We start from the raw sequence: 27,043 nt of genomic DNA, 5'->3' as shown, positions 1-27,043 counted from the left end.
AAAAGCGGGACATTCCAGGATCAAATCAGAAACTAGGATTGTTTCTGTAAATCTGGGACTGTCCCTGGAAAATAGGGACACTTGGAAGGCCTGCATTTCGGTTTGTGCACCAATAATCTCATTACCTCAGACACAGCATTTGTCTCTTAGTACTGGGCCTCCTGGCAAAGATTTTTTGTCAAACGTTATTGCAAAATCTCAAAAAAGAGAGAAGTTTTAGAGCTATTTTTAAGGAAATTCACCAAAGTCTAGACTTCCGACATTGGAAATTCTGGATATATGGCAGTCCTAGATAATGCCTCTTTCTTGCCTGCATGGAGGACAGAGGGGAGTTTGTGTAGAAAATAGCCTACTGTACAAAGGTAAGCGTTACATTGGTTGCTCCTTCTACTTTTGGCTTTGGCCCCACCCATTACTGACATGTGGTCCTCAAAGGTTGCTCAGAAGGCCCTCAGGCTAAAAGTGTTTCCCCACCACTGACATATAGTGTACCTGGAAATCCTAATGAATGATGGAACAGATGATAGTAGGACATCTCCCCACCCCTGCAAACAGATAATTAAGAGGTTTTATTAGTGGTACAGACTGGAAATGACTTTAAAAGGTCAACAATAATTTTCATAGCTATTACTCATGTGATGCCACATGTTATAACTAATGACACTGCTAGAGTATGACAGGGGGCTGAGGGAGGAGATATTGATCTAAATGGGGAGTGGGTTGGAAATGAGCCAGTGATACAAAACTTCAGACTGATATTGTATCAACATCTACATCTTGGAAAACCGCTAATACACAAACCATAGATAACCTCTAGTTATCTGATACAGACATAGAGCAAACCCTAGAAACCCATCACCCATGCTTTTATTGCATGGACAAACTTAAACCCTTTCAAAAGTGGGCCATTAAAGGACTATACATGTTAAGAGACTTCTCTACTGGGGCATCACCATCTATCAGGTACTTGAAAAAATGAAAAAATAGGAAGATGATGTTTTGAGTTGGGGGGGCAGTTTCCCCTAAATTCCTGGGTCTAATAAAAGTTAGAAGTAATCAACGATTGGAGGGTTAAACTGAAATTTAGGCTTTAAGTAGCTGGACTCTGTTTTCCCAGTCCAGGAAATCACCTGGGAGAGGAGCCATCAAGAGCTAGTCACCAGAACGGCTGAGACATTGACCTAACAAAATACGCACACAGAGAAGCCATCAGCAAGACAAGACTATTTGCCCTGCACTGTGCCAGGCGAGTGAAGAGCTTGTCTGAGTCCCAAGGCGGAAGGCCCCAGTCGGCTGGAAGGCAGGCGTGTTCTGGGCGCATGATCTTGTAAGTCCAACAGGACCCTGGCAAGGGCCCCTGGCCAGGTTAGCCTTCAGAGGATTGAGGCAAGTGTACCTGGGTGCCCCCACCTTTGCATGGGCCTGCCCTGCCCTCTGGTAGTTAGCAAAAAGCAATGCCAGAATGGAGGGGAGGAAGTTCCAGGTTTGCACTTTGGATGATGTATAACATGACATTGTAAACAAAAAGGGAAAATTTTAGTCATAAGTAAAGAAGAACAAATGTCTTGCCGTACAACAGAGATTCAACCAATGCTCTTAACTATATGTTAAAAAGGTAAAGGGACCCCTGACCATTAGGTCCAGTCATGACCGACTCTGGGGTTGCGCCACTCATCTCGCTTTATTGGCCGAGGGAGCCGGCGTTTGTCCGCAGACAGCTTCCGGGTCATGTGGCCAGCATGACTAAGACGCTTCTGGCGAACCAGACCTTCTGGCGAACCAGCGCACGGAAACGCCGTTTACCTTCCCGCCGTAGTGGTACCTACTTTATCTACTTGCACTTTGACATGCTTTTGAACTGCTAGGTTGGCAGGAGCAGGGACCGAGCAACGGGAGCTCACCCCGTGGCGGGGATTTGAACAGCCAACCTTCTGATCAGCAAGTCCTAGGCTCTGTGGTTTAACCCACAGCGCCACCTGCGTCCCTTAACTATATGTTAGTTATATGTTTATGATGTTATACATTGCTCCCCGCCACAAAACAAATAAAAATTATTTAAAAAGCAAAACCACCATGTATTTCCTAAAAGATTTACTATGTTAAACATACCACTCTTTTATTGCCTCCTGAATATTTCTATTTATGTAACAATATACCTTAAGAACACAGTTAAGGGTTCTCCTGCTGGATCAGACCAAAGGCCTACCAAGTTTAGCACTCTGCTCTTACAGTGGCCAACCAGATGACAGTGTCTTGCACCTAATGAAAGCTTTGAGCAATATACAATTCAAAGCCATCATAGAGGACTTCTTTCTGGATGAGTATGATTTGTTTCAGCCAAAACCATTTCTGCGAGGGTACAGCTCCCCATTTCCTTATCCAGTTCTACATATTTTTGACTAAGATTTGTGGAAATGCCATGTTTGATGTTGGTTTGTGCTGCAGGAGAGCTTTGGTCTGGACATGATTCAATGCCACCTTTTAGGCAGCACTTTCTTGGAAATGCGGGTGTATAATTTGGTGTGGCTCAGTGCTTACTGTGAAGTGCACAGCCTGAGCTGCTTAATTTATGTTGTCAGAGGGCACCACACATGACATACACAATACTTTTGACTGTGTTGCGGATTCCGAAGGTGGCAATATCTTGGTCATGCAGTATAGTAAAACTTACTTTGGAGTCCAGGAATATGTAAAAATTACTTATGTTTAAAGTTTTCTGATTGTTTTTGAACTTTTGAGGAAACAAGGAACAGAAAACTGGAAACTAGTAATTGACTTCTGCAACACCTGGCCATTTGCTCACTATAAAGTTATAGATTTGATGGACAAGTAGCCGGATTCAGATGTACAGCTTAACATCAAAGAAATGGTAACAAAAGCATTCCTTATATAAAAATCTCCAGGAAGATGGGTTTTTATGGAATGCTGTTGTCTGTTACTTTAGATTATACTGTTACGATTTTTTGTGGGGGGGGAGGGGTGTTTAGTCTGGATCACACCCATGTGTTGGGTGAAGATATCCCCACCACTTCTCTGATGTGTAGAGCAAGGTGCAAAGATGACTTGTAATGCAGCAGAGGGGAAGCGAAATTGCCTCACCATTTTAAGCTGCTAAAATGTACATAGCCTCAGCAAATGAAGGCTGGCAGCTTAGTGATCTGACGGCTCCAGAAAAATCTGATTTGCTGGCTGGTGGTTATTGGACACCAGCGTTTTGTTCAATTTTGTCTTGCTTGAAGAACAATCCTCTTATGTTTTGTAATGTTGGAAGAATAATTTTGTTTAGTAGTAATAGCAGCATAAAAAGGTAAAGGAAGCATATAAAGGTAATAGCAGCATAAAAAGGTTGCGGCGCTCATCTCGCTTTACTGGCCGAGGGACAGACAGACAGTTTTTCTGGGTCATGTGGCCAGCATGACTAAGCCGCTTCTGGCGAAACCAGAGTAGTGCATGGAAACACCATTTACCTTCCCGCCGGAACAGTACCTATTTATCTACTTGCACTTTGACATGCTTTCGAACTGCTAGGTGGGATTTGAACCACCGGCTTTCCGATCGGCCAGCCCTAGGCTCAGTGGTTTAGACCACAGTGCCACCCGGGTCATAGCACCAGCATTAAATTGATACTGAAGGTGGGCTGGAATTTCCTTTTTATTCAAACAGAGTTCAGTTTTGCCCATACCCCATTACCATGTCCATTTCTGTAGATATAAATGCTACTACCCAAAAGTTGAAAAATAGTAAGTATACCATAAATGACTTGATAACTGGTCTACTTATTATCAATTTCCCCATAGATGTATGAAATAATTGTTTCTAAGAATATGAGCATTCACTGTTTCAGCGAAAATGGAGTATCGATTCTTCAGGATGTGGTTGGAAAGTAGATTGAGTTATACGTTTACAAAAATGTGCAGGGGGGAATTATATTAAAGTAAATGAGGAATCTGCTAACACTGATATATTGTTGCTCACTCAGCAACTGCCCAATCCCTAGTGACTGATCATAATACCTGATTGTGACATAAAAAAAAAAAATTCCCGTTTGAATTAACTGACTAATTGCCTTCTTTGTTTGAGTCACTGGATTATTCCCAGGAGCTGGTAAATTTTGACTAGTGCATGCCATTCAGAGAAAAGACAAATGGGTGAACTGAATGTTTCTATGTACACAATACATGTAGCATTTGGGCTGCTACATAGAAAGCGTGAAAGCCAAAATGCTGCTCTCTAGGGTATTCTGGATTCCTGCTTGCTTTGCTTTAACTAAATATAATCCAGCAAATTGATATGGCTCTTTTGGTGGCAAAAAGAATTCACCAACAAAATATGTTGCACAAACAAGACAGTCCAATAAATTTCCAGAATAGTCTCTCTTTTGTTTGCCAGGTGAACATGAGACATGGCCAATTCAATAGGACAGGGTTCCATAGATGTTGGGGGTAGAGCCATTTCCTTCCTGTATTATGCTGCTACCCTTGATATGACAGTGTTCACACAGAAACCCTAAGTGATATGTGCAACTTTTTGTATTTGGGACACAAGTCTCTATGGATTGCAGTGCCATTGCTTTAGAACATCTATGGTATGGATACCTTATGCCTTGCATTATTTGCTGGAAAATTGACTAGAAAAATCAAACGTACAATCTTAAAAGTGTAACAAAAGAAAAATAACTCCATGAGAACATTGCACCCATTCATGTAAAACATCTTATACCACTTTGATTGCCACGACTTCCTCTAAATAATCATGGGAGCTCTATTTCGCTGAGGGTGTTGGGAGTTGTTCGGAGACCCCTCTCAGAACTATAATTCCCAACACGCTTAGCAGACTACAGTTCCAAGGATTCTTTGGGGGAAGCCATATCTGTTTGTGGTGTAAGAGAGCCTTCAGTGTATGGTGTGAAGATGACATCAGGACTAGCAAAAAAAAGTTTTAAAAGTTTCTCTGCCAAAACCCTTACAGTCCATTATCCCTGTAGAATTATATGAGTTGGAGGGTAAGGGTTCTGTATTCAGCAGGACTAGATCACATGCACATTCAGTATTGCAAAAGAACAAAAACAATATAGGCTCAAGTACAGAAATGTGAAGCACAACAGGAGTTGACCGACGATAAAGCTCCTTGCACTGGTCTTCCTGCACTCCAAGGAGCGTGGCTTAAAAATACAAGCCAGAGGGGAGGGGCAGACGTCAATTTTTGTCTTGACCCGCTTTGCAACTGCGCAAAACCTCCCGATTTTATTTCCTCACTTCCTCCAGGAGAGGGGCGGAGAATCATCTCAAAGAACCCGAAGTTGAGGCCCGCGTTGTCAGGCTGCAACGTAAGTCTCTGGCCGGCGGCACCGGGAAGCGGGTCTCTCCGCGTGCTTTTACCGTGGGCGGTTTTTCTCTCCTCAGAGCCAGGGCGGGAGAGCGGCAGGGGCGCCTCGTAAGTCCCCTCTCGCTGCACGAGCTCCCGGCAGCCCCCTTCTCTATACTTTCCTAGCTCTGCGCGGAAGCCGCCCCTACCGCCGCCCTCTAATATCCCTCCTACGTTGCGGGCGAGAAGGTGGGTGTGGGTTGCAGCAGTTCAGCGGGAAGTAGGAGTCAGCGACGGCGCGCGCCTCTAAGCCTTTCCTATCTCTATGTTGGAGATGGAGGCGGGGCCTCCCGCGATGCCGATGACGTCGGCCGGGTGGGGCTTTCTGCCGTTGGCGCGAAAGCCTTGTGGCTTCTGGGACGTGAGGTGAGGGCGGCCTGTTGGGGCGGGAAGCGGAGGCGGCGCTTTCACTTCGCGGAGAACCGTTTTCTTGGGTGGAGACCGAGGCTCGTCCGCCTCTCAGGTGCCTCTGTGAGGGGCTGAGGAGTATCCCAGCAGCCGCGGCTTCTCCCTCTCCCGTGGCCACGGGGTCCTTCCTTCCAGTCCCTTAAAAGCCCGGTCACTCTCGGAGCGCCCTCTCCCCTCCCTGTGCTGCAGAGGGTTGGGCTGGATGACCTTTGGGGGTCCCTCTCGGCTTTACGGTTCCGCCTGCGGCTGCAGTTCCCTGGCGCTCCTCCTCCTCCTGAGTTCCTAGAATGAGATTCCTCGAAGCCGTGGCTTCCTCCCCAACGGGGTTGGAGGCCACGCTGCGGCGGATGAGTCACTGGGGGCGGTGAGGAGGCCTCCTCCTCCTCCTCTTTATCTCTTAATAGTGGGTAGATCAGGGGCTCACTTGCCGTAAATCCTGCCAGAAAAGCATCAGAAGCCATCTTCCACCTCCAGTGAGAAAGATCGGACCTGCTTTCACTGACGATTTTCCCCTGATCGCTCTTCCTGAATTTATTCCTCATGCCTTCTCTCTTCTGCCCCCCTGCTTCTTTTAAAGAAGGAACAGCATTAAAAAGAGAGAGAAATGATCGTGTAGTGATGGTGGTGTAACCCAGCTTGGGTTGGGCTGTGAACTGAGAGCAGGCCATAACCCACAAATAATAGTAAAAAAGTTGTGTTTCAGCATGGGTCAGTGTGTCTGAATGTTCGTGGTTTGAAGCCCTCAGTGAATGCCTGCATTGCAGGGGGTTGCAATGAAGGCTGCATTTGCTTCTGGGCAACCTTTTGGGGCCACATGCCAATGGTTGGCAGGTCCGGAAGTGAAAGTGGGCAAGGTCAGAGGTCAAAGTGGATGGATCAATGGCAGTGAATGTTATCTACATACAGTAGGCTAGATTCTACACGCCACTCACAAATCCCTCTTCCAGGCAAGCAAGAAATATTTTTAGAGTTCAATGACATATTCTATCTAGCCAAGCAAAAACAACAGTGGAGGGCAAGGCTATTGATGTACATCTGAAGGCCCAATAGAGAGGCATGGAGAGCCAAATTTGCCCCCTAGGCCTGCCTGAGGTTTCCTACTCACAAAATCTGATCTATCTGATCTGATCCAATAGATCTGATCTAGTCTGTCTTCTGATCTGGGAATGAAAATTAGCTGAAGGATGATATATCATAACAAAAGCATTGTGTCAGTATTTTTACTACCTATAATGATATAGAAAAGGAATTTGCTCTGCTTTCTTTAATTATTCATTACAATTTCTTATTCTTGTCTAGGAAGAAAGGTAAATGATGTATTTGATTTATCAGTTAAACTGTTTGTTTTTTGCAGGTTTATGAACAATACAAGGTAGTGTTTATAGAAAAGGAATTTTCATTAAAAATGTCCAGGATTGATAAAATGAGCATCCTCGGTGTGAGGAGCTTTGGAGTAGAGGACAAAGACAAGCAAGTGATCACTTTCTTTAATCCTTTAACTATCTTGGTGGGACCAAATGGTGCTGGGAAAACGGTAAGACTCAAGTAGGTTTAATTTCATTTTAGATAAACTGCATTTTTGTACCTTCTGGGTTGGGGTTTGTAATTAGTCAGCTTCAATGCATTCAGTTATAAAAATGTGATTGTCCAGTGAGGATGCAGTTTAGTGAATTGTGCGTGACAATGCAGATCCATTTGCCTAGTCCTCAGTAAAGCTGTGCTCCTTTGCTGTCAGATAACCCAGATACCCTGCTGAACTATAATGACTCCTGAATTTGAGCAATACAAGTACTAATCTATGAGCTTTAGTGTGTTTAACAATATATAGCATTGCTGTGGAAAATGGCAGTTCTGATAAGCAGGGCATGAGTATTTTCAAGGAACAAAGTTGATACATTTTTTTACTTGTCTGTCTTGTGTGTTTAACAGATTTCCTATTTGTAGTCACTATCTACAAAAAGTCTCAAAGTGACTTCGTAACTCAAAAGTGATGAAATACAACAGTTAAAAACAATTAAAACCTTTAAAACAATGAACTATAAAATGCTAATCTAGTAGCATAATAATGACAAGTCCTACCCACCGACTAAAATATGAGCACCACCATAAAACCCAGCTTAGTCATGCAGCTTGCATGAAAGGTCTGTTCATGTCAAAACAATGGCACCTTGAGGAAGGAATTTGCAGAATGGTGCAGTATATAGTGTGTTCTGCATCCCTTTTAATGGAAACTGATATGCAGAGTTCCATGAGACATCCCTGTCCCCTGACATTAACATTGTTCACATGAATAAAATACTCGCATGAGCTGTTAAACACACAAGACATCTGGAGAAAGTAAAGTATGAATTGCCTCTAGATTTATGTCTGTTTCTTATTCCTGGAAACAACAGAGCAGCAAGTATTGGTATCCTGTTGACACTTGTTTCTATTTTAATTAGACTATCATAGAATGTCTCAAGTATATTTGCACTGGGGACTTTCCACCTGGCACCAAAGGAAACTCATTTGTTCATGACCCAAAAGTAAGTGTTGAGGTTGTTTATTTCACAACGACCAGTAAGCAGCATAACATGTGTACAATAAAAAAGGAAAATTTATTGTTAGTAATAATTGAGCTAACATTTTCTTACTTGTGGAAAAGTGACAAATGGTATATCTATTATGCATGCCTTGAGATGAAGTGTCACTGGATTATAGAGCCATTTGAGATTATATATCTCTAAGAGTAATTATTCTGTCATGTATTACATATTTTGTTCTTTGCAAACTCCTTTATTATGAAATGGTATTCTTGTGGCCTACAAACTATTCCCATTAACAGTTACATTTCACCCTGAGAAAACATTATCCTATTAGCCCCTTGTGAAGGAATAACTTCTTATTTGCCCAGGCCTTGCATTGGCTGTGATGGTGGGTAACAGATGAGGGTGTATGTCTCTCTTGAATCTTCTGGACCTTTCAGTTCCAGTCACTATAATATTCCTTTGAACCATCTTTCAAGGGTAGCTCTGGTTTGCAGGGATTATGTTGCTACTACTGGAAGTTAACATAGGAAACTGCCCTATAGTGAGTCACGCCATTGGTCCACCTTGCTCAGTATTGACTACACTGGCTGGCAGCAACATTTTACTGTAAACTGCTTAGAGCTTTGCTGTGGAGCAGCATAGACATTTAGCAAATAATTACATAAATGTTTAACCAGAATGTTGAATATATGTACAGGAGGGATTTAGCTCTATTGTAATAATATGCATTGAAATAGCTGGGACAGTTTATGTGTGCGCACTAAAGAACAGGGGATAAGGGTCATAGAGTTGGAATTAGGTGAACTTACTTACTAAATTTACTTTCTTGTTGCTGAAGGTCGCCAATGAAACAGATGTCAGAGCTCAAATTCGACTTCAGTTTCGCGATGTTAATGGAGAGCTTGTTGCTGTCCAAAGATCCATGGCATGCACACAGAAAGGAAAGAAAACAGAATTTAAAACTCTTGAAGGAGTCATTACTAGAACAAAGTTAGTGGGTAGACGTAAATATTTTCTGTTGCATATATTTGTATGTTTGCCTGTTCATCTTTTCTAATATATCAGAACAAAATATTGAGCCTTTCAATTATTTATTAAATATATTGGTTGTGATCCTTCATGATTTCTCTGCAGTTACATCACTTAAATGGAGACAATGACAATTGGTAGCTCTGCATTCCATTTTTACAAAGCAGTGAAGGAATTGTAATCTGTTATTAAGTTTGTAGTGCAGTTAATTTTAAATGTTTCAGAAATATTTTTTTTTAACTAATGCATTCAGTTGCTTTTTATCTTTCTGTAATTAAGTAGATTATCTAATTGATTTTATAGTTTTTGTGTTTATGAAATTGTTTTGAAGGAAGAAAACATGATGACTTAAAAGAAAAATAAACTGGAAAAAATGTATTGTAACCTGCCCTGTGACTTTAGGGTAAAGGGCAAGTAAACAACAACAACAACAGAATATAGAACTGTACAACTCTAGAGTTGGAAGAGACCTGAGGGTCATCTGGTCCAACCACCTGCAATGAAGGAATTTCAACATGTACCAGGTCCCCCATCCAATTTGAAACCATACCGTTCCCTGCCTAGTTTTGTAAATATGCAAGCAATTTTATTGTTGCACCAATAGGATGTCCCACCCCATCCATATATTAAATATGTAATGGTTACCTTATCCAGAGAAACTTCCACATCAACTGACTCTTTAATATGGAAAATAACTTAAGCAGTTGGTTGTTAGCAGGGAGTGGCAGTCAGAATGGGGATAAGCTGGAGATAGTAGCCAGGTTTCTGCAACATGCAGTGAGGATTTTTGAATATTATACAACAGTATTTTAATTGTTAGATGCAGATTTTGCTGCATGTTGTTGTACTGAACCTTTCAGAACTTTTCTATATTCCAAAATAAAGGTTTGAGATTGTATTGAATTCAGAAAATAAATATTGAGCTTGTGGATTGATCTTTTATTTTTAGCGGAGTCTTGGGATTGTAGTACATAGTTAGACTTGTACATTTTCTTTCTTTGTTCATACAGGTATGGGGAGAAGGTCAGTCTAAGCTCCAAGTGTGCAGAAATTGACCGAGAGATGATTAGTGCCCTGGGTGTTTCTAAGTCTGTGATTAATAATGTCATTTTCTGCCATCAAGAAGAATCCAACTGGCCCCTAAGTGAAGGAAGAGCTCTGAAACAGAAATTTGATGAGATCTTCTCAGCAACCAGGTTAACTTTCATTGATTGCTTTTCTGATAGAATTAAAACATTGGATTCCTTTTAATTCTAACATTTAAAGAACTCATTAATTAATTGCATCATTTGAAGATATTAATGCTATTGGGGTTTAAAATGTATGCATTTCTTTCTTTTTTTAAAGGTACATTAAGGCTTTGGAAACACTCCGCCAGGTACGACTGAAACAAAGCCAGCGAGTTAAAGAGTGTCAAGTAGAACTGAAGTATTTAAAACAGAATAAAGAAAAGGCACATGAGATTCAGAATCAGCTTTCTGATAGGGAAACTCAGTTGGCTGCATCCAAGGAAAATGTCAAATCTATTGAGAATCAACTTGAACCTTTGAAGGTAATTAATTGTCTCTGTATAGCTAAGATTTTTATGTAATAGTGTTCCTTTTAGAAGTATATAATAATAATAATAATAATAATAATAATAATAATAATTATTATTTGTACCCCGCCCATCTGGCTGGGTTTCCCCAGCCACTCTGGGTGGCTTCCAACAAAGATGAAAAATACACTAAAATGTCACATATTAAAAACTTCCCTGAACAGGGCTGCCTTCGGATGTCTTCTGAATGTCAGGTAGTTGTTTATCGCTTTGACATCTGATGGGAGGGCGTTCCACAGGGCGGGCGCCACAACCGAGAAGGCCCTCTGCCTGGTTCCCTGTAGCTTTGCTTCTCGCAATGAGGGAACCGCCAGAAGGCCCTCGGAGCTGGACCTCAGTGTCCGGGCAGAACGATGGGGGAGGAGACGCTCCTTCAGATATACTGGACCGAGGCCGTTTAGGGCTTTAAAGGTCAGCACCAACACTTTGAATTGTGCTTGGAAACGTACTCGGAAAGTAGAAGTACAATTACCATTATTTCCTGACCTTGGAGTGATAAATGTTTGCTCTATCCCCTTGTTCTTACAAATATTCTTGAGCTAGTAGGACAGGGAAAAAGGTCCTCTCCTTACTATTTCTGAGTAGAAAGTACTGCACCGCTTCATAGCATTATGAGATAGTAATTATGTTCAAAGATTCCAGCTTTCCTGATCAGTACCATCCTAAATTCTCCATTTTAAGTACCTGCTTTTAATATAATTAGAAATGTGTAACATTTCTAACACTTGGTACATAGTTTGTTTATTTTAAGCATTCTTTCCTTCTTAGAATCGTTTGGCAGACATAGAGCAGAATCTTGTGAAAGTAATGAGACTTGACAATGAAGTTAAAGCTCTGGAGAGTCGGAAAAGACAGATGGAAAAGGATAACCAAGATTTGCAACAAAAGATGGAGAAGGTTTGCTTGATCATTCTGGTCTTTTCTACTTTGAAATGGACTATGGATTGTACAATAAAATCTAATTTGCCTCAGTGGCAAATCATTAATTTTTGTACAGCAGCTTTTATGCTTCTTAATCAGTGAGCCACCTTGTTTTAGCAATAATTTATGTTTCTTACCATGCTTCCCATTCACCTTGTAGATCACAGTGATCAGATTTGGGTCCACTGTTGTCCTGTTTTAATTATCAGGTCAAAAGTAGTGCAGGGGGGATGTCTGAATTATTTCATTTTACAAAAAACCCCACACTTTGCAAATACTCACATTTTAAAAAAATATTGTAGTCTCCCCCACCCCTGGAATTACTGGAATTGTCAGCCAGTAGGGTATCGTATAGTGAATGGGATGATGTCATGACATTAAATTGGCATTTGGACTTGGTTACATGATAGGAAAGGCAAACAGAGCCTGCTGAGAGCGAGGGCAATTTTTCCAGCTCTTTTGCACTAATCACCAAAAAAAGTTAAGAGTAAAGAGTCATTTTTCATGCCACTGAAAATACTGACCTCATCTAAGTATGAAGCTAAGGGTCACCAAGCTTTATGGGCCTGTAGAAACATTGGATTTTTGAGAGTGCTGTGAGCACAACCCCTTCTGCTTCCCCTCCAAACAGACAGTGGAAGTGTGTACACGCACACACACCCTTTGCTTTTTCATGAGGTCCGGGTAAAAGTCAGATCTAATAGAATTAAAACGGATTCTCTTGGATTTGCATGATTTTACATCGGCTTATCCCAAAAAACAACAGCATTGTCTTACAGATTGCATAGTAAAAACCACAGATTCCATACTTGTCAGCATCACATTCAATGCACAGTTCCTCATGGATCTTCATATTTTTTACATGGGATAACAACAATACCAACCAATGACAGGATGCACCTGTCTACACAGAGGTGACCTGTGATTTGACACTAGTTTTGAAAGGATCTCTTGTAGACTTTAAAAGGATCTATGCCTCGAATCCCTGCTTTTGTACAATGGCAGCATTGGAAACCTGATCCATGTTTGCTAAGGTTCAGTCAGTGGACAGAGAGATGATCTGGTTTTACTGGATCAAATGTGTGTATGTGTCTTGCATGCTTTATTCCATCTGGCTGTTTCTGCTCTTCTGGCTCCTGCAGCTAGCACCCCACTTTCTCATTACTTGGTCACTCTGTTTTCCTTTCCCAGTTTTTGATATTGTTCCCTTTTCCAGCCTACCTGCCTGGTGGCTCCACTTTCTCTTCAGTGTTTCAGTTGTCAATCAGCGCCTTGAAATGTACACAGGGCTGACGGAAGCGGAAAGGGCAACACTTACAGCTTTCCTTTAACTCTGTGTACTTTTCAAGAGGGGAGGTAGCTACACTTACCACTTCATGATGAAGAAGGCATTGAGGTGCCAGAAGATCTCAAGGACCCATGGGTGTTACATTGTCAGATTCCAGAGAAGGGGGATTTTAATTAAGGCAAGTGTTAAAAATCTTCATTAAAAAGCAGCTGTGTAAATTACTACTTTTTCAAGTATCCTAATTACAGGTCTGCATCCTGTCTAGGTTGGTCCTTGTACTCACACACTGAACCATGATAAAGTATTTTTAAAAACTACTTTTTTCTGTACTGTAATGTTAGGTTTTTCAAGGAACTGATGAGCATCTTAGAGATATGTACCAAAACCACCAAAAAACTGTGAGAGAAAAGGAGAGGAGATTAACAGAATGCCAGAGAGAATTGGAGAGAGCAAACAAAGAATATCAAAGACTCAACAGAGAAAAATCAGTATTGTTGGTTGAACAAGGTACAGTAGTACCCTGTTTGTTTCAATATTTCAAGCACTTAATAGCATTTGCAGTGAGCTATATAAGAAATGGGTATACTTCTTGATTAACATATTAAATTCTGTTCATGCACTAGATTTCATTGGTGACTATTTGATCCATTATACCCATTCCAGAATGCTATCACAACAGCCACTAACTGTACCTAAAAGTTACAACAAGGATGGCCAACTGTGTCCAGCACCCAGCACTATTTTATCGGACTCCATCAACATTTAATCAAGGCACGGCAAAACACATTTACACACACTTCCACATGTTGAAAAGTTATGAGAGCGGCCATAAAAAGTTAACACATAATCTTGTATCGTTGGATTTTCTGGGTAGCATTGATGGGTTGGCTCCGGACTTGCTTTTACACAAACAGAAGGTGAAATGATTTTCGCCAGCTCCCTCCTCCGCTTGCAGCCCAACACTCGGACACCACCGCCCACCCCCTGTTCCTCAGGGTCTCCCAACCCTCTGGGTTTTCAGGGTAGGAAGAGACTGCAGGTGAAATGGGGACTTGTTTACAATTGCCTCCCCTCTTCTGCCATCAGAACACAACACAACTATCTGGCTTCAAAACCACATATTTCTCAAATTTGAGAATTCTTGAAGATAAGCAGTAACTAGGTTGCTGATCATGTTCCTCAAAGTCCTTAATCCTAAATTTGGAATAAGGTAGGTCTTTAATACCTTTGAAACTGTTTGAAACAGTTGTCTAACTCACTAAACATTTTTCTAAAGTAAAGTATAATAGTTGGGATTCATCACTGAACATACCTTAATCTGAGGTCTTTGAAAGCAGCCTTACCAGATCACAAAAGTACCAGCATCCCTGCAAAACAGTGGATTTTAAAAAACCAACCCTTTTATTTTGGTCTTTTACCTTTTTAAAACACGTTTTGAAAGAAGCTGTGGAATTAAAATGCACATCTATGGACGTGTACTTGATGTGAGCTTCGTTGAAATCAATAGGACTGATTTCTGAGTAAGCATACATAGAATTTGATGGGAAGGAAGAACAAACTAAAAGGGAACAAGGAATTATTCAGTATACCTATCTACAGTAGTTGTAACATCAAAGAAGCAGTTCTCTCTTATTTCCCTGAAAAGACCAAAGAAATAAATCTCCCTCCTTTCCCTCTGAAACTGAAAATCAAATTGCATACGAGGCAGGAGACCTGTGAATGAGAGTCCAGTTGCTTTTTAGTTATAAAATGCACTGGAGAGGCAAGTACTTCAGATTTAATGTCATGCTTAGGAAGGGTGCATTTAACCTTTCCCCCTTGGGCTGTCTTTTGCTGTCAGATTGAATTCCCCCAGCTGTTTTTCTAGATGTAGAAAAAACTAGCGGGGACCCCTCCATATATAAAGAATAATCAGATGACTGAGCAACCTTCCAAATGATTCTATATCTGGTCATGTAGGAAAAGGTGAATGGGAGGGAAGATAAACCCACAGGACTAAACTAGCACAAATAATAAAGGTTATGCAGAAAAGTCTTACTAGCTTCTGGACATAATACAAAGGCAGCCATGCTGTTTATGAAATAATACAGTAGACATCATACATGGCTGCCTTAGTCCTAAATTGGCACTAAAAGCAAGTTTACTCAGTGGTGAACTAGACTTTTCTTGAGCCATGGCTCCAAGTCCACACTGCAGCCCTCTGACCCCCATATCTCAAGGCTTCCCTAGGGGCCCCTTCTTCTTAAAAGAGGCTTTATTTGAGGAGCATGTGGCTGTGGTAGAGAGGGTGGAGAACTACCCTTGCTATGAGTGCAATATTGGATTCACCCACTGAACATAAGCTACGAAGGGGAGATTCTGAATCAGCCCTTGTTGCCCAGGACCTAAATTTATTCACATCTGCTGACCACACGCAGAATAATTTTGAAGCTTGTTTGAAAGCATGAGAACATAGATTTCCAAAGCATTTAATTATGCATTTAAAACAGATTTAAAAGTTAAGTGGTTGTATATTTCTCTCCCCCCCCCCCTAATTAACAAAGTGGAAATTTCTATTTAAGACTCATTTGAGCTTTTTGGAGCTTCTTGTATCTGATTAATAGAGTTGTGAATTCTTATATTTTGAGCTTTTAAAAATCTGTGTTTAAACTTCATTGTTTATATGTTTGTGAAGGTCGTCTTCAATTGCAAGCAGATCGTCACCAACAGAATATTAAAACCAGGGACTCATTAATTCAGTCTTTGGCAGCTCAGTTGGAACTGGAAGGATTTGAAAGACCACCTTTTAATGAAAGGCAAAATAATAGTTTTCACAGGCTTGTGAAAGAGAGACAGGACAAAGACATGGAAGCTGCTAATCAGTTAATGGTAAATATTTGTGTTCTTGCATTGCCTAAAAGCTAAGTTAATGTAAAATAGCAAAATACAGCCACACTCTAAACCTCTAGAAATATCAGGGTCCAAAATTAAGCACATTTACTTCAAAGTTAGTAACATTGGAATAGTGGGATTTCCAAATAAATTTTAGATTAGCACAGTACAGTAGTATGAACTCCCATGTAGTGTATGCCTTTGTGCAGTTTTTGTGTTAAATGGTTATAACTGATTAAAAGTGAGATTGACCATTTGCCTTATTTTGGAGAGGTATTGAGTGGTAGTAATCACTAGAATTAAATTCTGTTTTGCTGCCTTTGATATGCTGTGGTTTTGTTTTTATTAAATATTGTGCTTCTGTTTGTATATAATAGAAGCTGTCTTGAGAAGGCTTGGCCCTAAAGAGAAGCCTAAAGATGTTGTTGTATCTGTGTAGTATATTTAGGAGAAAGTGGGAAATCCCCAGTAATACTTCAAATTATAAAAAAAGGAGGGAAATGTTACGGACACCAGTTAGACCTTCTTGAAACATAGATGCGTTCCTCTCTAATAGTGGAATGGATATTGATATTACAGCCCAGTCTACCTCTGTTATGAATTGAGTTGGTCAACTAGGTAAGACTTTACAATGTGAGGTGCCAGGTGGGGAATTAAGCATGTTTACTTACACTTGGTTCCTGTTGATTTCACAGGACAAACTCCAATTAAAGCATGTTTTTAAGTAGCAACAGCCTTTGTAAATGAATGTCATTCTTTCAGAGAGAATTTGGTGAGAAGGAAACAATGAAGCAGAAGCAAATAGATGAAATAAGAGATAAAAAAACTGGACTTGAAAGAACCAGCGACCTGAAGTCAGACATTCAAAATAAGAAGCAGCTTGAAGCAAAGAACCTAAAACATGAATTGCAGCAGCTTGAAGGGTCCTCAGATAGACTCCTAGAACTGAATCAGGAACTTACCAGAGCAGTAAGATTTACATTTTTGTAGCATTTAATTAATGGGAACATAAGTGACAACAAGTAGTTGTGTGTGTAATAATTACCACATCTAAAACTGCTTTGATCAGTCAACAACATTCCCCTATTCCTTCCAAATACCTAATCTATATCACCAGAAGTCCTTAGCGCTATGCAAATGTGGTTCTATCTGGGTAGAACTTACACACACAGAGGCACAGTGCCTGCCTGAAATCCACAAATGTCACATAGCAGTGGTGACCTACACGTGTTTATTACCTTTTCTTGATGTGGCATGATGTGAATGAAGTGCTACCAGGCAGGGTGATGCATATGTCATTTGTGGTGGCCCAAAGCTTATGTAGGATGCATACCTCAAATACCCTATCTACTTCTGCACGTGTTCCTGACTTAGGCCTACTATTTGGACTCTTTCACTTCAGACTGTGTATGAAGGCCCACATCAGTTTCCTCATACAAAAAGTCCCTTCACATGGAAAAGCACAAGTTGCAGGGAGAATGGTTCTAACCTAGCCCTCTTCCTGAATGGGTGTTTTTTTTCTATGTGTAGGAAACCATTTTGTAGGAAGGGGTATTCAACCATGTGAGCCACCACCTGCAGCCCAACGTAGTATCACTTAGTAGAACATAATAACTTCTGTGTACTATAACAGTGAAAAATAAACCTAAAAGTTTGGTAAACTGCTGTTTAGAGAATCTTGGATCCATTACTTGTACCGCTTTTCTGTTCAGTGAATAACAATTTTAGTTTTGACTGTCTTTGACATTTGTTAGCATATGTGTCCCTAATTGGTACAAAACTTCCTCCTTTCATTTCTCTGTTTAGAAACATGAACTGTATGAAGCCGAGAAGAATTGCAATGTTGAAGCCTTAGAAGTGGAAGTACAAGGGCTGCAAAGAGAGAAAGCAAATTTGGACAGTGTTCTTCGAAAACTGGAAAAAGAGATGGAACAGCTGAATTTGAATACTGCAATAATAACTCAAATGGACATGCTGAAGAAAGATAAAGTAGTGCCTTTTTTCTGACGTTGCTGACATGTGTTAAAAGTATAGCACAAAGTATATGTCGAGTGTTAAATTAAAATAACAGTTGGGTTGGATGGAATACCATAACTTGGCCCTGTAAGAATTAGGCTACAATTCTAACCCCACTTACTTGGGAGTAAGTTCTGTTGAATTCTGTAGGATTTACTTCTGAAGGCATATTGTTATTATTGCGGTTAGTCATAGTTTACCAGATGTGACAAAATCTCATACAATGGTAACCTGAATGTAGAGAGGGAAGTGTAGTGTTCAGCAGGGAGGGAGGAGCATGCAAGCCTGAGGTCTTTAATACCTTGTTTTGACAATTGTGTCTGAACCAGCCCAATGTTTTCAGAATTAGAATTATTTGTTTGCTTATTGAGTATTTTGAAATTAACTTTTGGACTTTTAAATGAAATCAAAAGTTATTGATGGGTATCATTTTTATTTCTTAAAAGGCTGATAAAGAGGAGCAAATCAGAAAAATAAAATCCAGGCACAATGAAGAGTTAATTTCCTTGCTTGGATATTTCCCTAATAAAAGGCAGCTTGAAGATTGGCTTCACTCTAGAACTAAAGAAATTAATCAGACAAGAGACAAACTTGCCAAGCTCTCGTAAGTTTTTCTTAAACTGAAATTTGCATCATTGATACAGTAGTTGGGTGATATTCAGTTTTTTCTTTCAGTTTTCTTCTTGTTTTTACATGTACTATTTATTTATTAGATACTGCTACTAAAGCATCTGTGTTCATTTTAGTGAACCTCCTTTACATTTTGTATGAATGACTCTATTCACAAATCTGTTTATTTTCAGCATTTTATCTTTCCCTTTTAAATCTGCAAACAAATACACAAAAGCATTTTTTATATTAAAATACCTATTTTAAAAAGAAAAGAGGACCACAGTTCACAGTCCCCTATTTTAAATGGCCATACCTGTAAGTTTCTGGTGAAAAAGAGATGCCATAGCTGTCTGCTAAAGGGCAAACAGTGAAAGTGTTAATGATAGGACTGGACTAACTTCCTTAGGTAGAGGATTCATTGTCTTGGTGCCACCACAGATAAGATGGTCTGTTGTGTCTGCTGCACTTTTGATAGAGGGGGGAAATATGGAACAGGTTCTTGATAGATGATCTCAAAGGTCAGGCAAATTAATAGGGATTTCTAAAAAACCCCACTTCCCTCCCCCTTCACAGAAGCCTCCGCTGGAGCAAAGTGCCTTCTGTAGATAGAGGGGCACAACTGAAAATAGCTCATGGGAAAAGACATTTCTAAAGAGCCAAAAATTTAGCCAGATTAAAAGGTAAATAATATTTGAGACTACAAGAGCAATTTTATCTCATTTGTAGTTATAACAATACTTAAATTTCAGCAAAGAACTTGTTTCGGCGGAGCAAAACAAAAATCATATTACTGCCGAACTAAAAAGAAAAGAGGAGCAGTTGTCCAGCTATGAAGAAAAGCTTTTTGATGTTTGTGGAAGCCAGGATTTTGAAAGTGATCTATACAAACTTCAAGATGAAATAGAAAAAGCATCTAAACAACGAGGCAAGTTTATACAACTCCCTCCCCTACTACCTTATAGTTTTCTGCAAGGCTGTATATTCAATTTGATGTTGATACACTTGTTGTATTTTCTGTAAATAAGAATAATAGTAGTAATGATGGCTTACATACATTGATGCCCTTTTTCAAGCAGGAGTCTTTCTGCCTGCAGAAGAATCTTTGATCTAGTGCAAGGCATCATCTAAGACAGACATGGCCAAATTACAATTCCCATCATCCCTGACCACTGGTCCTGTTAGCTAGGGATGGTGGGAGTTGTAGTCCCAAAACATCTGGAGGGCCAAGTTTGGCCATGCCTGATCTAAGGAGGACAGAAAAGGAAGACATTCTAATTTCCCATTTTTCCTGCAGCAACTTCCCCCCCCCACCCCCGCCTCAACACTACTTTCCATGTTGTTCTGGAGAGTCAAACACTCTGGGGTGGATTTTCTGGGTGGAGGGGGCATCAACTGGATCAAAATTGGATTCATGCCTATAATTCAATGATAAGAAAAACCTGCAAATTTAAGACCATAGCAAAGGCGCTATTAAGGTCATGTTGGCAAAGCTAAAGGGTGGAATTCAATGTTGCTCTTAAGGCAATTGTTTAATTAGGACAAGACAGGTTTAATCATGCCATTGCATGAATTGGTGAATTTGATAAAATGCTGCCCATGCTCTGTCTTAATGGCTATCATTTTGGTTATATACATTCATTCATTCATTTTTAAACAGCCATGCTTGCTGGAGCTACAGCAGTTTATTCGCAGTTCATTACACAATTAACGGATGAAAAAGAATCGTGTTGTCCAGTTTGCCAGAGGGTCTTTGAAACACAGGCAGAACTGCAGGATGTGTTAGATGATCTTCAGTCCAAGTTGCGTCTTGCTCCAGACAAACTGAAGGCAACAGAGTCTGAGCTTAAGAGAAGGGAGAAGAGACGTGATGAAATGATGTCACTTAAACCTGTCAGGTGAGTCAGAAAGTGCAATAAAACTTTCTTTCTTTTTTTTTGTTACAGGAATTATATGCTATAGGAGAGGTGAGCAAAATTTTCAGAGAATGCAGCCATTTTTGAATTGCCCTTTAATATCGTTTGGGAAGGCAGTTTTACACTTTGGGCAATATCTAACTAAATAGACCCATTAGTGCAAATATTTTTGCTTCTGCAACAGAGCTTCTCTGTCTCCTCTTCCCATATGCCCCCTAAAGCTGTTTCCCCACCCTCTTGAGCAGATGAAGGGTGCAGGGAGAATTTACAGCAAGCAAGTGGAAATCCTTGTGCTGGCAATTCTATTGTTAGATACTGCTCTATCTATGTAAATATTTTGAAGCACTTTTCATTCAGATATATAGCATCCAAAGTAGCTTCCAATATAAAATAAGACAGTGGCTTGCATCCTGTATCCAAACAGTCTGCTTCAGGGAAAAGGGGGATTTTTGCAGATCTCCTTCCTATGGAGCTTCCAGCACCCGCTCCTGTGTTGTTCAAGTGGGTTCCGCAACCATTGAGCAGATTTTCAAAGGGCAGGGATAAAGTGGAATGGGAGGGAACAGCTTTCCGCATTCCATTGGTAAGAGTTTTCCATAAGGAACTCCACTCACAGGAAGTTAGGATCCAAGTCAGTGGTACCCGAAAGAAACAATCATAATCATGTTTAAAAAGCAAACAAAACATTAGTTTAAAAGTACAGCATAAGACCAGCCAGAATAATAAAATGGCAGGAGGGAGACAATGATAAAAGCTGTGAAACGGATAGCTTTCACTGAAAGTTATTGTGTGAGGTTCAAAGATAAAGTTAAAGTTAAAAAGAAAATTAATGTGTGGTAGCTCCAAAATGTTGAGAGCAGTCCACTTCAGTTCAGCCCATTTCATACAAGAATCTACTCAGTTGAGAAACAAGTCCAAATGCATTTAAAGTGGACCACTTCACCTTTGAGTAAATACATGCAAAGTTTGTTTGTTTGGCCTTCTCTTAATGGCCATTAGGGTAATTTTTCTTCACAGGATGACAGCAATTTATAGCGTAATGCCATAGTACACACGGTTTCTTAAATATGATAAAATGTCATGAGCAAAATCAATGACAAACTAAAAGATGTTTTCTGTAAAATAAGCATTCCATATGTAATCCAAGCATAGCTACTATTTGTACTGTGGTGATTCTTCTGCTGAAGATGGAAAGTATTATGAATTTTATATTTCTTGCTAAGGCAAATGGTATTTGAACTCCAAGAAAAAGACCTACCCGACTTAAGAAACAAATTACAGACACTCAACAGAGATATTCAACAACTTAAAGGTGATACAGAAGAACAGGAAACCCTCCTAGGTACTATAATGACTGAGGAGGAAAGTGCTAAAGCATGTCTGCAAGATATTACACTTATGGAAAGATATCAGGTAAGGCAGGGGTGCCTGCAAGGTTTTTTGGGTTCAGTGCATGGATTTGGCCACCCTCTCCATCCACTGTCTTTTGGCAAGCACTTCTGTTTATGTGGATTTTAAAAACAAAAAAAAAAGTCTAGTTCAATGTGATCTTTTTCTCTCTCATTTCTCCACCAGCACTCAGCTAGTGCATGTAATTTCAAATCCACTGCCACCACTTGATACCATCAGCACTTGATACCGAGCAGTGACAAATCAACCCAATCTAGACTGCAACTGTCACAACTAGAAAGAAAAAGCCATATGTACAGAGCAGATAATCACACAAAAGTTAGTCAAGCCATAGTAATGTGCTTTATAGTATCAAAATATAAGCATATAGAAGACTTTCCAGAGAACATCTGCTCATTTTAGAGATGGAAACGTAACACTTAATTGTAAGAGATGGGGAAAAAATGTTAAAAGCCTGAAAGATTAAAATTTTGATAGATTATAACATAGCCTCTAAATTACAGCTGGTGAAGACCGACAGGAGGATTCAAACTTGCCAGAGAAATTTGGAGTCCAATACAATGTGAATGGATAGAGTCTATCCAGATAGCTAAATACGTATATTAAAAATAATAACAAATACACTGAAAAGACTCATGCTTCATCCCTGTGCACACTGACATGGGCTGAATGTAGTGTAAACATGCATAGGATTGTATTAACACGTAATAAATGTACTCACAAAATGCAGTTTTTATTTCCCCATTTTAATCTTAAATATCTCAAAGGGTAGACCTATGGGGTCATCCTAAAACCTGACTCCCTCCTTGCCTCTCAAAATCTGAAAAAGGTTTATTTAGGCAACATCTCTCTCCTTGGTTCTTTCACATCTTTGCATACTTTCTCCCTCTCAAGCCCTCGTCTCCTGTAAAGCAAAGCAAATTCAAAGGTAATGGAGAAGTCAATCCAATCAATCTGACCCCTTCTTCGCATGGCATGTCCTGGTTCACAGAAAGCAGCTTCTAAGTGTATATGTCTGTGCTCAAGATTATGAGCTGCCACACCACCATTTGTGGGCAGTGGGCGGGTGAACAAACCCCCTGGCCCTGCTGCCATGGGCTACAAGTCCCTGCTTTGTTAATTGCTTCAAGTAGGTAGTATCTTGCCTCTTCCTCCTCTGCCAGCCTATTGGAAGACGATGGTGTGGGGAGGGCAGCCTTTAGGGACAAATGGTGCAGGGAAGGCTGCAGTAAGGGGAGCAATGGTGGCGAGGGGATTGCTAGCTTGGGACCTGAGCAGGCAAATGACAATAGCAGCTGCCCTGACCTTCATGCCCAGAACATCAGTACTCTGTATCCCTCCTTTGGTAAGGATACTACAAAAGTTTGATTGCATACTAAGAAATATAATCTCATGTGCCCCCATCCAGCTCTTCTTCCTCTGTTTAGCAGTTAATGTAAAAGCAGTCTGCAGTGGGGATGTGAGAAGCCTGTGTAGGCTTCACATTCCTCCACAGCATACATGCTAAATGCACCAGGTCATTATGAGGAAGAGACGGCTGTGTTAGTGTCTTAAGGGGATTACTATACGTATAGCCACTTGCACCTACCAGGTACTTGACTGCATCCCAACAGCGATATCAAGCACTTCAAGAATATCAATATTGGCCTCTTCATTTTTCAGACTGATCTAAAGGATGTTGAACGAAAAATTGCTCAGCAGGCTGCTAAACTACAAGGAGTGGATTTAGGTCGGACCCTGCTACAAGTAAGCCAGGAGAAGCAAGAGAAGAAGCACCAGTGGGATACAGGTGGGGTGCTTTGAAAAAGTTCTAGATTATTCTTGTAACAAGACACTGAATTCTATTTCTGCATTCCCCACATGGATGTAAAAAGCCCACTGGCAACATACCAGATTGTACTGTTTTCACACTCCTAGAAATATAATCCTTTTAGGATATTCTAGCACTACCAGAAGGGGGTGAAGTGGCAACCAGTGGAATATCTTTAACTCTTACAAGCAGATGGCATTGCTGTGACCCCATCAACTGTTTGAAATACTTGTCAAACTTCTATTCACAAACCTAAGCCACTTCATGTGCGTGGGGTGGGTGGATTGTGCAGAATTGCACACAGAGTTTTTTTAGTTTTTTCCACATAACTTTTTGTACACAATAAGGATCCTGTGATCTACCAGGCCAGGATCAGATGGGGATACTGGTTGGACATCCCTGATATAGAGTCAGTTGTCATCTGCTTTTTCATCTTTATAGGAGGACTAGAAGCTTCTTAAAAATAAAATAAAATGATAGCTTAGCGTGTGGGGCCCTTGCCTGTGGTGACCCTGGTTATAAATCAGTTCAGAAATCTATGGGGACTGTTTTTCACCAAATAAACATTTGCCACTCTCAATATAGCAAGTAGTAACCATTTTTCCACATATACAGTCTTTAGTTCTGTTGTCCTCTATGAAAGATTTTCACAGTATTACAGCAAGATCAGTAGAAACTTTGTATCTCTCTAAAAGTCTTACCAGATATATTTTTGTCCACCACACAACCTTAGGTATCTTCTCTTTTGAATAGGGTAAATTTATGCTCTTCAGTGTTAAAGGTAATGATCAGTTTTCATCTAAGATGTATTCTCTGCTTTATGACATCATGCCTGCCTTTAATTACATTTGCAGTTACTGGTAAAATTGAATTGAAGCAGACTCTTAAACAAGACCAACAAAATCAAGTCCAGAATCTGAAGAGTGCAGTGAATGAGCTGCAAACAGAGAAACTTGAAATTTCCAGTCGTATGCAACGTCGACAGCAGCTGGAAGATCAGCTAGTGGAGCTGACCACTGAGTTACATTCCTTGAACAGAGAGATCAAGGTAAGAGGAACAGCTCCTATTCTGGTGTGGGTTGTTTCTTCTCACCTCGACCCAAGTGGTGTTTCAGTTTTGTCGAGCTTCAGAAAAAAATCAGCCAAGCCATTAAAAAGTTAAAATGTGCATATATAGAAGTAGTGACAAAACTTCTAATTTAAAATATACATATTGGTGGTTTGTTTTGTTTTTCGTTTTCAGGAAGCAAAGGAGCAGCTATTTCCGCTTGAAGCAACTTTAGAAAAACTGCAACATGAGAAAGAAGAGTTAATAAGCAAAAAGAACACAAGTTACAAAGTGACACAGGAGAAGGTTAGACAGCCTGTCTTCAGTTGTTTTGTTAAAATAATGCAGCCTCTTACTGCAGTCAAAGATACATACCATATTTTTCCATCTATAAAACGAGGTTTTCTACCCATTTTTTAAGGTTTACAAACGTGGGGTGTCTTATCTATGGAATATAGCAATTAAATATATAAATAAAGACGGTACTTGCTCTAGCAGTCACAGCTCCTGGCAGTGCCAAGCCGCGGGGCCTCCGTAGTCCGCTTGGCTCCTCCCCCTCTGCCCGCCCTACAGCTGGGAGGGAGGCTGTAGGCTGTTCATTTTTGCCATGCAGGAAAAAATGAAAGGGGAAGGGTGGAAGGCCGCCTGCAAAGTGGAGCTGCTGATCGAAGATATATCTCCCCTCTGTGCCTTTCCTCTGTGGGAAAGGCACAGAGGGGAGAAATAGCTTGATCAGGCAGCTGGACCGGGGGAGTTGTGTGCTGAGTTCTGGCGGGTGAGCGATTTTCGGCATTCCCCACAAAGAATCCTCCCCAAAAGCTCAATCATCCCAATTTTCTAAATTTTGAGGCCCCCAATTATAGACGGAAAAATACGGTACACTTCAGGTTAAAGTACAATTAGTATTTTTAAGTGTACCTGAACAATATGTTGTCGTATTTGAGATGATAGATAGATAGATAGATAGATAGATAGATAGATAGATATGCATGTCTTGGAAGCAAACGCATTTCTTTACATTTTTTTTCCCCACAGATAAATGAGATTAAAGAGAAAATTAAAAACATCCATAACTATATAAAAGAGATTGAGAACTATATTCAAGAAGGGAAAGAAGAATATAAACAGGTAATTGCAAATATGATAACACCCTCTATAGAGTAACCTGTTCCTTCCACTGTGAGCACCGATAGAGAAACCAGAATCCTCAACTTTACTTTTTATAAGGGAAAAAAATAGGGTCATCTAGCCCAACACAGGAATCTCAACTAAATCATATATGGCAGATGGCCATCCAACTTTCGCTTAAAAACCTCCAATGAAGCAGAGTCCACCACTTCTTGTGGGAGTCTGTTCCACTGTCAAACAGCTCTTACTGTCAGAAATTTCCTAATGTTTAGTGGGAATCTCCTTTCTTGTATCTTGAAGCAGTTGGTTCGTGTCCTAGCCTCTGGAGCAGGAGAAAACAAGCTTGCTCCATCCTGCATGTGACAACCCTTTAGATATTTGAATATGGTTATCCTATCTCCTCTCAGTCTCCTCTTTACCAGGCTAAGCATACCCAATTCCCTCATAAGGTTTGGTTTCCAGACCCTTGATCATTGTGGTTGCCTTGTTCTGCACATGTTCCAGCTTCTCAGTATTCTTCTTAAATTGTGCCCAGAACTGGACACAGTACTCCAGGTGTGGTCTGACCAAGGCAGACTGTGGTTGTACTTCTGGCTGCTTGTGTAGCCTTCCTCTGAAAATACATTTACACGGCAGCCTCTTAGCTTAACACACACACTGGCTCTCTCCTCCTGATCTTCACCAGCAAAGTATTGTTAACACAGTGGGTATGAAAAACTTAATACGCAGGCCTTAAGTGTCCACTTTCTTGTTGACTTCCTCTGGATTTTGCCATATCAACTTCCTCTGCTCCCTTTCCCAACTCTCAGCTAGCTTCCCATTATTCACTTACAAGAACCTTCAGCCAATCAGAGTCTGTTGTTTCTCAGACAAATCAGAATGAATTTACTTGATGCAGCCCCCATCTATAAATATCAGACATAAATATTAAAAATGATCACCTCCCTCTCATCTTTCAGAACCAGTTGTCAAGTAACTTCTGCTAAACAGACTGCAACTTAGTAATAGTATACATAATAATAGCATATACCGCAACATCAGTGGTCACAGAAACCTATTTTTCAAAACACAGAACACAAACAGCATTTCTTCACACCTTC

At 40.4% G+C, this 27,043-nt stretch overlaps 1 protein-coding gene across 6 annotated transcripts in view; it reads left to right on the top strand.

Moving 5' to 3' along the window:
- Window positions 1-5,272: 5,272 nt before the first annotated feature.
- The window catches only part of RAD50 (RAD50 double strand break repair protein), a 36,244-nt gene continuing 14,473 nt past the window's right edge, over window positions 5,273-27,043 (top strand). The window contains exons 1-19 of one of the 6 annotated variants that reach the window (XM_053376750.1): window positions 5,273-5,326; window positions 7,127-7,306; window positions 8,214-8,297; window positions 9,139-9,290; window positions 10,340-10,525; window positions 10,677-10,881; window positions 11,695-11,823; window positions 13,477-13,642; window positions 15,810-16,003; window positions 16,769-16,975; window positions 17,813-17,995; window positions 18,469-18,626; window positions 19,384-19,559; window positions 20,292-20,529; window positions 21,771-21,960; window positions 23,620-23,746; window positions 24,622-24,815; window positions 25,011-25,121; window positions 25,851-25,943. In XM_053376750.1, coding sequence (XP_053232725.1) covers window positions 7,178-7,306; window positions 8,214-8,297; window positions 9,139-9,290; window positions 10,340-10,525; window positions 10,677-10,881; window positions 11,695-11,823; window positions 13,477-13,642; window positions 15,810-16,003; window positions 16,769-16,975; window positions 17,813-17,995; window positions 18,469-18,626; window positions 19,384-19,559; window positions 20,292-20,529; window positions 21,771-21,960; window positions 23,620-23,746; window positions 24,622-24,815; window positions 25,011-25,121; window positions 25,851-25,943 — 2,922 coding nt within the window. In that variant the 5' untranslated portion in view covers window positions 5,273-5,326; window positions 7,127-7,177. Of the gene's footprint in view, window positions 5,327-5,375; window positions 5,434-5,480; window positions 5,554-5,606; window positions 5,828-5,857; window positions 6,137-7,126; window positions 7,307-8,213; window positions 8,298-9,138; window positions 9,291-10,339; window positions 10,526-10,676; window positions 10,882-11,694; window positions 11,824-13,476; window positions 13,643-15,809; window positions 16,004-16,768; window positions 16,976-17,812; window positions 17,996-18,468; window positions 18,627-19,383; window positions 19,560-20,291; window positions 20,530-21,770; window positions 21,961-23,619; window positions 23,747-24,621; window positions 24,816-25,010; window positions 25,122-25,850; window positions 25,944-27,043 lie in introns of those variants that run through there. The other 5 variants (XM_053376751.1, XM_053376752.1, XM_053376748.1 and 2 more) reach the window with 5 other exon arrangements.

Source organism: Podarcis raffonei, chromosome 2, assembly GCF_027172205.1.
Source record: "Podarcis raffonei isolate rPodRaf1 chromosome 2, rPodRaf1.pri, whole genome shotgun sequence".
Taxonomy (NCBI): Eukaryota; Metazoa; Chordata; class Lepidosauria; order Squamata; family Lacertidae; genus Podarcis; species Podarcis raffonei.
Note: the sequence above shows the minus strand (reverse complement) of the source record. Positions and strands in the feature narration are given on the sequence as shown.